The 14,828-nt window shown below is 41.0% G+C and overlaps 1 protein-coding gene across 3 annotated transcripts in view; it reads right to left on the reverse strand.

Moving 5' to 3' along the window:
* Window positions 1-14,828, reverse strand: part of CSMD3 (CUB and Sushi multiple domains 3) — a 567,595-nt gene that overhangs the window by 80,474 nt on the left and 472,293 nt on the right. For all 3 annotated transcript variants that reach the window (XM_088675845.1, XM_088675844.1, XM_060277658.2), the window contains 6 exons: window positions 10,966-11,084; window positions 10,530-10,599; window positions 9,814-9,930; window positions 7,734-7,943; window positions 5,756-5,944; window positions 5,336-5,513 (listed from right to left, as the gene is read on the reverse strand). In XM_088675845.1, coding sequence (XP_088531971.1) covers window positions 5,336-5,513; window positions 5,756-5,944; window positions 7,734-7,943; window positions 9,814-9,930; window positions 10,530-10,599; window positions 10,966-11,084 — 883 coding nt within the window. The remainder of the gene's footprint in view (window positions 1-5,335; window positions 5,514-5,755; window positions 5,945-7,733; window positions 7,944-9,813; window positions 9,931-10,529; window positions 10,600-10,965; window positions 11,085-14,828) is intronic.

The raw sequence follows: 14,828 nt of genomic DNA on the forward strand, positions 1-14,828 counted from the left end.
TGAAATTTGATTCAGATAAATAGCATAAATGTAAAACATGCTCGGTGGATTCAAAAGAACATGACAGCTTCCCTGGATCGACTCTTCAGTCCATCTACTCCAGCCCACTTTCCCAGTCCACATCTGTATTGGAATAGTTGTTGTTTAAAAAATCTAAATAGATTTTTACTGTTTTGCTGTGTTGCCTCCATGGGCTCCTTGGGGGAGGAAAGGTGGGATATAAATGGAATAAACAGCGTTTCCATGCACTCTGAATAAACATAAATAAATACATTATTTCTCCTGTAGCTAGTATTCTGAGATGTACAGTGGTACCTCAGTTCAAGTACACAATTGGTTCCGGAAATCTGTACTTAACCTGAAGCGTACTTAACCTGAAGCAAACTTTCCCATTGAAAGTAATGGAAAGTGGATTAATCTGTTCCAGACGGTCCGCGGAGTACTCAAACTGAAGCATACTTAACCCGAAGTATGAGTGTAATTGGTTCTGGAAGTCCGTACTTAACTTGAAGAGTACTTAACCTGAAGTGAACTTTCCCATTGAAAGTAATGGAAAGTGGATTAATCCATTCCAGACGGGTCCGCAGAGTACTTAAACTGAAAGTACTCAAACCGAAGCGTACTTAAACCGAGGTATGACTTTACTGCAGTTAGATTGCCACAATGTGTTATATGAGAGCTGCCTCTGAAGACAGTTTGGGAAATTCAGCTGGTGCAAAATTCAGCAGCAAAGTTGCTCACCATGGCAAGACGGTTTGAGCATATAACACCAACCCTGGCCTTACCACTGGCTGGCAATTAGTTTTAGGGCCCAATTCAAAGGGCTAGTTTTGACCTATAAACCTTAAATGGCCCAGGACTGCAATACCTCAAGGACTGCTTCTCCCCATATGAACCGACGCACATCCTGCAATCATTATCCGAGGTCTGTCTTCATGTGTCTCCTCCTCCTTGAGAGGTCCAGAGCATGGCAACATGAGAGCAGACCTTCTCTGTAGAGGTTCCCAGCTTGTGGAATACTCTCCTCAGGAAAGCTTGCCTGGTGCCTTTCCAGGCAAAAACATCCCTCTTCCCCCAGGCCTTTGGCTAATTAAACAATCTATGACTGTTTAAACCGCGTGTGTGGCAGTCGGGGGCATGCTCTTGTTGTATTTTTGTGTTTTTATATTGTAAACTGAGCTGTGATTCTCGGATGAAGTGTGGTATAGAAATTTTGATGACAACAACAACAACAATAATGCTATATTTCATAAATTAATTATACATTATGTGAATGTACATCCATTTGCCTGTCCTGTATTTTCTGCTAACCAGTTCCATTGGATTACCTGAAGTTCTAGCATTATTAGAGAGAACAGCACACCATGCAGAATTTTGCACCCCCAGTCAAACTCCCTCTTCTCACTTTTTAAATGAAAGTGTGCCAAATGTTGTAACCATTCATCGCAGAGTTCTTTCACCACCACTCCATCATTTTCTTTACTACAATATTCTTATTGTATAATAGGGTGACACCAGAACTGTAAACATTGTTCCAAGTATGGCCACACACGGCGCTGTGGTCTAAAGCACTGAGCCTCTTGGGTTTGCTGTTCAGAACAGTAGTTCAAATCCATGCAAAGGGATGCACTCCTGTTGCTCTGTCCCACCTTCTGCTAACCTAGCAGTTTGAAAAGATACCAGTGCAAGGAGATAAATAGGTATTGCTGCAGCGGGAAGGTAAACAGCATTTCCTGTGTGGTGTGGTGTGGTGTAGAAGAAGAAGAAGAAGAAGAAGAAGAAGAAGAAGAAGAAGAAGAAGAAGAAGAAGAAGAAGAAGAAGAAGAAGAAGAGTTTGGATTTGATATCCCGCTTTATCACTACCCGAAGGAGTCTCAAAGCGGCTAACATTCTCCTTTCCCTTCCTCCCCCACAACAAACACTCTGTGAAGTGAGAGGGGCTGAGAGACTTCAAAGAAGTGTGACTAGCCCAAGGTCACCCAGCAGCTGCATGTGGAGGAGCGGAGACGCGATCACGGCTCCCCAGATTACGAGTCTACCACTCTTAACCACTACACCACACTGGCTCTCAGTGTGTAGTGGTTAAGAGTGGTAGACTCGTAATCTGGGGAACCGGGTTCGCGTCTCCGCTCCTCCGCATGCAGCTGCTGGGTGACCTTGGGCTAGTCACACTTATCTGAAGTCTCTCAGCCCCACCCACCTCACAGGGTGTCTGTTGTGGGTTGTGGGTTAGGAGGGGAAAGGAGATTGTTTGCCACTTTGAGACTCCTTCGGGTAGTGATAAAGCGGGATATCAAAGCCAAATTCCTCCTCCTCCTCCTCCTCCTCCTCCTCCTCCTCCTCCTCCTCCTCCTCCTCCTCCTCCTCCTCCTCTTCTTCTTCTTCTTCTTCTTCTTCTTCTTCTTCTTCTTCTTCTTCTTCTTCTTCTTCTTCTTCTTCCTCCTCCTCCTCCTCCTCCTCCTCCTCCTCCTCCTCCTCCTCCATGCACTCTGGTTTCTGTCATGGTGTTCCATTGCGCCAGAAATGGTTTAGTCATGACCTGGAAAGCTGTCTGTGGACAGATGGCAGCTCCCTCGGCCTGAAGCAATATGAGCGCCACAACCCCATAGTCGCCTTTGACTGGACTTAACCATCCAGGGGTGCTTTACCCATTTACCTTTACCTTACAGCATTAATTTGTATAAGGTCATTGCAATACTGGCAGTTTGATTTACAATCCATTTCCTATTAATTCCTAGCATGGAATCCCAACTTCTTCACAGCTGCCACACCTGTATTAATATGTTCATCTTGCCACACACCATGATTTAAATTATGACACAAACATTTATATCCTTGTTAGTCTCTGCTACAATACATTTAATGTATAGTGAATGTTGGATTTTATTTTAAATTTTTTTGCCTCAGTGTGTATCACTTTCCACCTTCTGACACAGAGCCATTGTTATTATATCTGAAAGCCCACACTTCTGAATGGATTTCATTTATAATATAGCTAAAAGAAAATGCACTTTGGTATGAATGGTATTGCAAAATTCATAGCAGTGTGAAATCCAAACATTTCCATTCCAATCCACACATCAGTCCAGGAGGTCAAAGGATCAGGTCAGCTCATATGAGAATCCACACAAAAAAATATGAATCTGCAAGCATCCCTAATTATGGTGTTTATTAGACAGCACTGTTTGTCTTAGATTTACTAAATGAAGATAAACAGCAAATGGGGATGATCAGGTTGCAGCAGAAAGAGAAAGGTGACCAGTTTATACAGGCTGATCTGGCTTCAGGAACTGCAGCCAAGATTTGTTGTTGTTTAGTCGTGTCTGACTCTTCGTGACCCCATGGACCAGAGCACACCAGGCGCTCCTGTCTTCCACAGTTTGGTCAGACTCACGTTGGTGGCTTCGAGAACACTATCCAACCACCTCGTCCTCTGTCATCCCCTTCTCCTTGTGCCCTCCATCTTTCCCAACAACAGGGTCTTTTCCAGGGAGTCTTCTCTTCTCATGAGGTGGCCAAAGTATTGGAGCCTCAGCTTCAGGATCTGTCCTTCCAGTGAGCACTCAGGGCTGATTTCCTTCAGAATGGATAGGTTTGATCTTCTTGCAGTCCATGAGACTCTCAGGAGTCTCCTCCAGCACCATAATTCAAAAGCATCAATTCTTCGGCGACCAGCCTTCTTTATGGTCCAGCTCTCACTTCCATACATCACTACTGGGGAAACCATAGCTTTAACTATGGACCTTTGTTGGCAAGGTGATGTCTCTGCTTTTTAAGATGCTGTCTAGGTTTGTGATTGCTTTTCTCCCAAGAAGCAGGTATCTTTAAATTTCATGACTGCTGTCACCATCTGCAGTGATCATGGAACCCAAGAGCAGGAACTGGCAACCCACTCCAGTATCCCTGCCAAGAAAACTCCATGGACAAAGACAGCAGCCAAGATTAAGGAGATCTTTTTGTTTGGCCTTCATGGCTTTCCATCTCAGCTCGGTACTGCCAGGAACAAGCTCATGGCCATGGCTTATTAAGCAGGCAGTGCCATATCTATGGCAAGGTTAAATAAGGATAAATAGAGCCTGAGGTGGGTGTCCTGGCAGATGATGAAGCAGTTAAAACAGACACACACAAATGAATTTTCTCTCCTCCTCCCCCCCACTTTATTATCATACAGTCTTTCTTTAGCTACTGAACAACATTTGTCATACAATTTCCATATGGTGGATTCCTTTCCTTCTCTCCTCTTTCCCAGTTATCCTCCTTGATGTATATATTTATTTAACTACAATTTAAATTTATTTTGCCTTTCCTCAAAACTGAACTCAGAACAATGCACAACAAAGGTCAGCACATTAAAGACAGATATACATTACCTAAAAAAACAAAAACAAAACCAAGGTCTCCAATCATTTTATTCTCAAAAACTAAATTGTGTCCATCTGAGGAAAATCTCAGTGGAAGCACTGATCAGGACTTATCAAATATGATTTCATACACTTGCTGCTCTTTGCTCTTTCTCTTTCTGAACCCATAAACATAATTTGGCTAAAAATGTATGTTGGCTCTGTAACAGATCTGCTTGCAGTTTTATTGCACATAATAGTCTTGATTCAGAAAGAAGTTTATTACACTCAAAACTCATTGAAACCAATGGGAGAAGTCACTCACAATAGCAAATTTCATTAATTTCAAGGAAACTTGTGGCCAGTTTCCTCTGGAGCAGGATTCATATATTTAACTTTTGAACCAGAGGCCTGATTCACATATACACTTGACTATTTCAATATGGTTGACTAGCCGCTGGATATATGAAACAGCTCTATTAAACAATTTAAATATGTGGTAGTTCATTAATACCTACAAACCATCCTTTGATATGGGAATAAGGAATATAACTGTATGAACCAGGAGGTATTTACTAGTGTCAATTCTCTATGTTTAATGCATGACAGTCATTTGTTTCTCCAGGTTATACGGTATTACCATACATATGCATCACAATCTTATGTATATGTATGAAAAGGGAAGTGTGATTGTGATCAATAGTGTTTAGTACTCCCATGTAAGTGTTTATAGCATTTTGCACTTAATCACAGAGTAATTTGCCATAGAATACAATGCAAACATGTCACCCCCCAAATTTAATTCTGTGGAGCATATTTAAGTACATCTTCAAGTACAGCTACTTTGCTGAACAAAATAAAACATTTCTTTTATTTTGCACCACTACCTCGCCTCACCAAAGCAAGGCAAATCAAGAAGATGCATCTTTTAAACATATGTGTCCCTAAGCGTGCCAGATTATAAAATAAATGAATAATGATTAACTTCTGCTTACCAGACAGTTATGAAATCATATATAGGCTCTGTTTGAAGCACTGTAAAATTTATATAAATTCCATTCCCTGGTGGTACTCTTACAAGCCAAAAGCAGTCTTGGAAGTTTGGGTATTCATCAGGATAGCCGGGAGAGTATATTGTGCCATTCATTGATGTTATATTTCCTCCACAAAGAGCTGTGAAAACAAACAAAACAAAACAGATCACCAAGAAAAGTGATTATGTGTACAAATTCCATATTTCCTCTATTCTCCAGCAGCCTTAACTACCATGTGATATTGTGGTCCAATACCAATCTCTTAACCATCCCACTTTCTCAAGAAGACCATTTCTGGTTCAGCTCAAATTCTCCTTATTTGGAGTACAGTCAATAAAGGGAAAGTTTGCAGGAACTAGTACTTTTCTATTGAAAACATACCTTCACACCTTGGAAGAGGATGGTTCCAATTACGACTTATCCCATGAAGACATGTAAGTGCTGAATTGCCAATTAGCGTGTACCCAGGAAAACACTCAAATGAAACAGTCTGCCCAACAGTGAAGTCAGTTCCGATGACAAAACCATTGCGAAAGGGTCGTGGGTCAGGACAGCTTTGCAGCTGATATGCTGAAATGAAATAGTAAGGATATTTTCTATGCACAAGAATAGAAGGTCTTTGTACAGATATTTTTCTATCTATCTATCTATCTATCTATCTATCTATCTATCTATAAAAGACCTTATAAAATCTTCCAATATGTTATGATGTTGGCTATACTCTGATGAGTCACAACACAATGAACCCAGTTTCCCTAACATTTTTCCACATACACTCAAAATACGTATACTATCACTGTTTCTTGTTGTTGTTTCATTTACTAAAATAAAAAAGCCACAGAAATGAAAGGATTATCTACCCTGCCTCCCTGGAAAGTGTTGGGAGATCCTGTTCTGTTCAAAGGGAACTAAAAGCAATGCTATGGTTCTGCTGGCACAACAGTTGCCTATGTGTGCAATTGAACTTTCCCTTTCTCTCCTGTTCCCTCCAGTCCTCAAAATCAGCTCCAGAAGGTTGGGTGGTTCTCTGGAGCAGATGGGCAGAAGACGATTCGAGAGGAAATGGAGTTGTCATTCTGTGAGTAGATCTCTGCTTTTGCATCACTGGACACAACCCAATATGTCTAATCTGCTACCGTGTGCAAAAATATCTAAAGAATACAGATGGCAGGCTTGAATACACAGTATGCTTTTGGATTTATTTAATTTATTATTTATATACAGGTTATCCATTCACATTTTTAGGGTTGCCTAAAAGGAGGACACATTTGCCGACTTCAACTTTTAACTATGGATCTCTATGGAGATTCTCATCATGAAAAAGAGGGTGTGTCCTGGAAAAAAGAGGACATATGACAACCCTGTATGTCAGCAATGTCCAACCGGTCAACCACGATCGACAGATAGATCATCGTGGTGCTCCAGGTCGATCGCGGGAGTTAAAAAAAAAGTGATCACCCTGTTTCTGCTTTGAAAGTTTGTATTCTGTGCATTGGCGGCTGAGTGTGTGAAGGAGGGTGGTCAGTGGAGTGTTGGGCTATTGATTTTATGCAATAGTTCCCCCAAAAAGCTCTGCTCACTCCCCCTAAAAAAAAGCTTCAGAACTATGGGCAATGACAATGGGTAGATCAGTCCCAGTTTAATTATACTGGGAGTAGATTGCACTCACTAGAGAGTTGGACGTGCTTGCTGTATATGGTCTATGTAAAAACAAACCACAGAAAATGAAACAAAACAATAAAATTATCCTAAAACCAAGCACCACCATACAATGCCTGCAGGAACTATAACATATTACCATCTTGTCCACACTTTGCTTGTCCTGCGGTTTTCCATTTGCCCTGTGGCCACTTTCTCTAGGAAAATATGTTCTTTACTGCTGAATTGGAGCAAAACCTGATTGACGTTTGTTCTGATTCAGAGGTAAAGAGTGGGTTTTCAATGGGGAAAGTGGCAGGGCAAGTGGAATTGTGGACAAACCCTTAGTCATACACCTGAAGTGCATCGAGATGTCTGTCTAATCTCAATTCCACAGGCTTGGCTCCACTACCGTGAGTGCATGGCATCTTTTCACCAACTGCCCTTGCACCCAGGATGTGGCTCTCATCAAGCCACAAAGGCTCATGGTGCTCCTATTTCCTTGCTGGTGGACATTACAAATACTTCCATTCATGCTAAAGCAATAACCTACAGGTGGAGTTCGGCTTTCTTCACTGGTCTCTCCCACTACTCAAAATCCTTGGTCATTGCTTCGTGCCCTTCACACTGACCCCTGTGCCTTCTGTTTGGCTTTGTCTCATCCTCTGGATACAAACACATACTTTACAAGTTTCTAAAAGAAGCAGTTGAAATCACTCACCTTGATATACAATATGAAACCCTTGTTTGTTTTGAGAATAGTCACTGTGAAAATATAAGCTGGTTTCATGGGTTGTGCTGAAGAGAGAAGCCGGTATTTGAGGGCCACTGAGTCTCCCAATGACAGTACTAATATCTGCTGACCCACTTCTTACTTCCAAATAATCATGTATTGTCTCCGTTGAAAAATTGGCAAATTGCAGGTGAACACCTGAAAAGCATTTTTTGATAAACAAAAATATACCAACGTTCTGGGTAGTAATAATGCATAGAAATATATGTGGTGATATCCAACAATAGTCATGCTCAGAGTAGACCGACTGAAATAAATGTATTTTAAATGTAAGTCTATTGATTTTAATGGGCTTTCTCTGAGCATGACTTAGCTATCACCTATAAATTATGTTTTTTAAAAAACAGCAGTCATGAGGATGTCATATTACTGGAATGACATGACATGCAATCTGATTCTGATGTTTTCATTAGGGGACCACATTTTACTTAAGTCACTCGGGGAGCAATCCTATAGCATACCTTCCCCCATCCCAAGGACCCACCCGGCTGGGCTCAGCCTGACGGATCTTAACCTGGTATAAGCCCAGAAAAAAAAGGGGAATTCTGAGGGTGTGGCAGGGGTGGGACTTAGGTTGGATCCTGGCTCAGTACCTGGCAACCCAGCAAAAGTTCAGATAGCAAAAAGGGTGGTGTAACTCGAAAACTATTTGAACAGCTTAACTTTGTGCCAGCTTCTTTTGTATAGGATTGCTCCCTCAATCTCTAAACACATTCATCATCACAGAAGTTATATAAATAGAATTTAAAACATTCATTCTCACTCATCTGGGTACTGAAAACAACTTCTAGATCAAGTTTTATCATTACCCTTTCTTTTTAAAATTGATATTCAGATTTTACTTAAATTGGAAAGTTACATTCCCTTTGCTTCTTGCCGTGCAATTTTGCCTCCATACAATACGTACCCTATTGCATTTCCAAGGAAAGGTTTTATTTTAGCTCTAAATGTCTATATAATTCATCCCATTTGCTCTGAGTCTCTGGGGTAGAATCAGTTGAACGAATGTATGAAATAAAGTTAATTATTTTGGGACCTTTTGAGGGACTATTCCATGTGGCAAGAAAATAGATTTACAAAATAGTGAATGCTTATTTTTACATCAATTAATTATTTTGATACCTCATAAGACATATTTAGTGCAAATCACAGTAAGAACCAAACAGTTCCCATTCATTGGATACAGACCTCAGAAAGCTGTGAACTTATATCTCATAGAAAATGATTAAATGAATGCATTCCACTAGCATTAAAAGTACATTATGTACCGGTATCTTCAGTTGAGCTGGAGATCCACTGCATCCAAACCTACTCATCCTGGCTGATCTTGCATAGGATTGCCCCTCAGTTAGGGCCACTGATTTCAATGGGTCTACTCTAAGTAAAACATAGGTGACTACCACCCAGTGTAAACAATAGTAGGCAAGTTGGACTAGTGATATATAACTCCTCTGTTCTAGTTGGACTAGTGATATATAACTTCCTCTGTTCTTAAAATAACAAACCCCGAAAGCTTATATGTTAATATAGGAGAGATACCATCCAAAAGTAAGGTAAAAAGGTAAAGGGACCCCTGACCATTAGGTCCCATCGCGGACAATTCTGGGGTTGCGGCACTCATCTTGCTTTACTGGCCGAGGGAGCCGGCGTACAGCTTCCGGGTCATGTGGCCAGCATGACTAAGCTGGCTAACCAGAGCAGTGCACGGAAACACCGTTTTACCTTCCTGCCAGAGTGGTACCTATTTATCTACTTGCACTTTGACGTGCTTTCAAAATGCTAGGTTGGCAGGAGCAGGGACCGAGCAACGGGAGCTCACCCCGTCGTGGGGATTCAAACCACCATCCTTCTGATCGGCAAGCCCTAGGCCCTGTGCCACAGGGCTTTAGACCACAGCGCCACCCACGTCCCTTTAAAAGTAAGGTATATATTTATATATAAAAGCACTTACAAGAACAAGTGCAATAATAGCAGTAATAGCAAAAAGTCACGCTGGATTAATACATACCAAAACCAATGGGAAGTTTTATAGTCCATGTGCAGTCCAGACTGCTAGGATAGTTCCCAGGAAATCCTGGGCTAAGGATGACTCCACTGAAGTCTGACATAAAACCACCACACTGTGCTACAAAAGGAGAGAGAAATATAAAGACATAACACAAAACAAGATTAAAATAACATTTAAAAGTTAAGCTTCTCGATTTGCTACACACGCGGTGTTTTTAAAATTCAAAACTTGAATATTATTTTATGTGACGACGAACATGGCCTCTAACAGAACTCAGGGGGTTGCCTAAGGGGCACTCCAATCCTAATGACAAGCACTGAGGTGTCAGCCTGCTGCCAGTTACCCCAAGATTAACACCCCACCCCCAGCAAAAAACAAAAAACAAAATCCAGTGGGAGAACAGAGGATGTTCAGTGGCCACAGAATGCTAGGCATCTGTTGGGAGGGGAGAGAAACAAAAAATGAGGGGAGGTGGGATTGTTTAATTGTTTTCATTTCTATCCCTTCCTTCCTTCCTTCCTTCCTTCCTTCCTTCCTTCCTTCCTTCCTTCCTTCCTTCCTTCCTAAGGAGCCCTGGGTGTCTAAAAACAAAATAATAAAACAATACAATTAAAATATTGTTGCAGGTTCTACTTTGTGCTTTATCTTAAACGTTTCATTGTCTGCTATTCTTCCACCTTTGAAATTAAATAAATAGTGTTGCACAAAAGACATACCTAAGCAAATTGGAATGGGATAATTCCATCTTCTTACTGGTCCAGGCATGCAGGTTATATGTGAATGCCCCTGTAATGGCAAGATAAACGTTTTCAAATTTAGCAGTCTACCAATGCAGTTCTTTCCTGCCATGGCTGATCGTTACAATGTTGTTCCCCAGCTCACTTCGTACAAAAGGAAGTATTTGGGAGAAAGCATGTCAGGTCCTGGACATTAGAACTGACTATTCAGGTTCATGGGCCTGGACATCTGAATAATAAACCACAAGTATCTCATATTTATCAAGCTAGGTGTGCTCCACTGGAAATGGCAATTATATGGTTCAAATCACAAAGCTGAAGCTCATTACTACACATTTTATATTGCAGATGCATTATGTGAATGCTTACTTACAAACAAATCAAATTACACATATGCACGCTTTAAAAAATCTACCTGGAGGGAATATCCTTGATCACACTGGAAAGAGACCACATCGCCAACCATGTATCTGTCTCCAACTTTAATTCCACTGCTGGGGGTTTGAGGTTCAGGGCAAGAGTCCAAACCTATAGCTGTGAAAAGTTAAAAAACTTAACAATGACAAAATAAATTTCCTCCATTATAGAGACAGATCCCCAGACATATACAGCACACAGTTGCTCAATTTGTCAAGCAAGTACACACATGCACTGAGATTTTTGACAGAAGAATTGCAGCTATTAAGTGGTGCTTTTCAAAACCTCAAAGAATGCTTTCCACATCATCCTGCATGGCACGGGGCTCTTGAATATTTCAGAGGGTTCTGGGAAGTGTTTTAGGATAGCCTTGGCGGATCAAAATAGCACCAGGTACAAAATTACGGCAAAGGAGCCAATTGCCAACTATACTTCAAGAACCATACTGCATATGCATGTAAGTCTCCAGCATTCATGGTCTGGTACAGTGCTTCCATCTCCTCCCTCTGCATCCAAGTGAAGAGCATCCCAAACACAGACACCAGAAACTATAGTAGGATTATGTGGCCAATTCTTGAAGCTACTCGGCTAGAGCCTCAGAACGATTCACAGTTGTAACCTGGAGGAGTGGGAATGGAGAAGCTCATCTCCAGGGAAGCTAAACAGCGTAGCCTCGCAGTAACAGGAAAGAGTCAGATGCAAAGATAGACTAAGGACATAAGAAGATCCTGGCTGGATCAGTCCAAAGGCCCATCGAGTCCAGTGTCTTGTTCTCACCAGACGCCTATGGGAACCCTGCAAACATGAGAGAAGTGCAAAAGCACTTTCCCCATTTGTGTTTCCAGCAACTGGTAAAGGAAAGGAGACCAGGAAGAAGAGAGGAATGATGGGAAGGTTTAGTAGCAAGCAAGGGGACAAAGCATAGTGGAGCAAACCTAATAAACAAAAAAAGAGTATAGTCTGTTGGGGGCTTGGATCTGGATATAGGGCGGTATAGAAATACTGTAACAACAACAACAACAACAACAACAACAACAACAACAACAACAACAACAACAACCCTCTAACTCAGGCAGAATTATGGTGCTGGAGGAGACTGCAAGAAGATCAAACCTATCCATTCTGAAGGAAATCAACCCTGAGTGCTCACTGGAAGGACAGATCCTGAAACTGAGGCTTCAATACTTTGGCCACATCATGAGAAGAGAAGACTCCCTGGAAAAGACCCTAACGTTGGGAAAGATGGAGGGCACAAGAAGAAGAGGATGACAGAGGACAAGATGGCTGGACAGTGTTCTTGAAGCTACAAACATGAGTTTGACCAAACTGCAGGAGGCAGTGGAAGACAGGAATGTCTGGTGTGCTATGGTCCATGGGGTCACGAAGAGTCAGACATGACTAAACGACTCAACAACAACAACTCAGGCAGAGGGCTTTCTCGGTAGTGGCGCCTACCCTGTGGAATGTCCTCCCATCAGATGTCAAAGAAATAAACAACTACCTGATGTTTAGAAGACATCTGAAGGCAGCCCTGTTTTCTGAAGTTTTTAATGACTGATGTTTCAATGTACTTTTAATCTTTTGCTGGAAGCCACCCAGAGTGAGAAACCCAGCCAGATGAGCAGGGTAAAAATAAATTATTATTATTATTATTATTATTATTATTATTATTATTAAGCAACAAAGCCAGATGAAATGAGAACACAGTCCAGAAGATTAAATACTTCTTTACAGTTACAAATTGCAAGGGATTGATGGTGTGTAGTGTGTCCTTTAGGAGAGCATATCCACCATTATTCATCTTCTCATTGAGGAGCATTTGGTATTTTTCTTTAGGAACCTCTGATTTCTAATAATTGTCTAGGTATCAATGGCAAGCGAGCCAATTTGGGGAGGGTGATTTGAAAGAACTGAAACAGCATTCTGAAGCATATCCACAGCAATCCCTGTGAGCAGAAAGGAGAGTATGAGTCCCTTTCAGGAGACAAGATTCCAAAAGTGCTTCAGCCACAAGTTTAATAATCATAAAGATCTCAAGTGTTTAAAAATTAAGCATGATGTTTAAATATTAAACGTGAAGGACTTGCTTCTGGTTGTTAGGCCAGCATTAAAACTGGCTTAAAACTGAATAGGCATCACTTACAAAAGGGTTCCCATGTTGCTCATGTCTGGAAAGCTTGCTTGGAAAGTAACATTCAGCCAAGTCAGATATGCCAATTAAAAACAAAATAAAATGCCTTTTCAAATTACAGCTCACATAGTGAAAATTACTTGTAACTATTTAAACTTCTGTGGCTCTGGACTAGGGAAATTGCTTGGAGGTTCTTTGAAACTATTTATCTTAATGCCGTTTTGGAGACTTAGCACAGCTGTTAATGAAACCTAAACAACTGAAAGTAACAATCTACTGTGTTCACTTAATAAAAACCTTGTTTAGATGTATATTCAGCTTAATTGGGGGTCCATTTGTGGCCTTGCGCAGAATAACAGTGTGATAAATTCTGATGAAACCATGCTATTTATTGTGCAGCACTAATTACTTAACCATTTAAACTTGCTGCTTGCTGAAATCACATAGGAATTTATTCCATGGTTCAACAAAGTTACAATCCATAACCCGTCTGGAGCCTCTATAAGGTTAATCACTATGCGCAGGGACATGGGATGTGCATGTTTAAATCATTATTTGGCAAATGGCCTAGCACATTTCACTAAATCTTACCCAAACCGATCTCGCAGCACAAGCGTGAAGATATAATTAAATAAATGTATAACTGCAAATCCTTGGAGTAGGCAGAAAGTAAATGTAACATGCATGCCCACCCCCCGACTGCAGTCACAAGGGAGACCTACAAGGGCCTGGCTCTACATGGCAATTTTGAATCCTCTCTCTTTCCAAAAGTATTATCCTTGGCAACAAGCACCACTATCTCACACGGCAATATTTTAATGCATTAAAAATAATTCCATATATCAATTTAAAGATCTACATATCAGTTTCCCCATACTCAATGCAGTCTGCATCCAAATGTAATTAAACACAATTCCACCTTTTAAAAACAATAAGTAAATAAGTAAATATGGAATACAACCAAAAAATCCTAAGGCAGCCACTGAAGAAAGTCTGAGTAGCCTACAATTTGCTTCAACAGTTGAAAGCCTTCAAAAATACATAGATCTCACAACATCCCTAGAAGATCACAAGAGGATAAACAGTCTTTAACTGTTATTAGGGGGCTGACTCCAAAGACTTGGAGGAATTACGGAGAGAGAGAGAGAGAGAGAGAGAGAGAGAGAGAGAGAGAGAGAGAGAGAGAGAGAGAGAGAGAGAGAGAAGCTTCTTCCCCCTGGTTTAAGGGTAAGCACCAGCACTCCAATTTGCTGCAATGGGAGCTTTTACTGGCAAGCAAATTGCAGGTGTGGATTGGAAGTGAACTTGCAGGCGCTGTGTGTGTGTGTGTGTGTGTGTGTGTGTGTGTGTGTGTGTGTGTGTGTGTAAGTATAAAGGCCCTCAAACTTCTATTGCTCCATACCAGGGTACTGATCACAATTGGGCCCCACAGCTGCTATTTCTGAAAAATAAAAATAAAATCTGTGTGCTCAAGAACAAACAACATGTTCCATGCCACATATACCAAAGTACATGTGCATATTACCAGCAAGTACCTCACCATTTCGCCAAGAATTCCATCTACAGTATAGACAAAGATTTCATAGTGCTGAGTTATGGCTGCTTTTTTTACCTGCTCTCCTTTTCTGAAGTTAATTGTTCACAAATACCATTTTAATTATTAATATAGCTTTTAAAAATGAGTAATCCCAAATGAAACTGGAGGAAAGCACAGTTAGGCTACATATTTC

The sequence above is a fragment of the Zootoca vivipara genome, chromosome 8, assembly GCF_965207765.1.
Source record: "Zootoca vivipara chromosome 8, rZooViv2.hap1.1, whole genome shotgun sequence".
Lineage (NCBI taxonomy): Eukaryota > Metazoa > Chordata > Lepidosauria > Squamata > Lacertidae > Zootoca > Zootoca vivipara.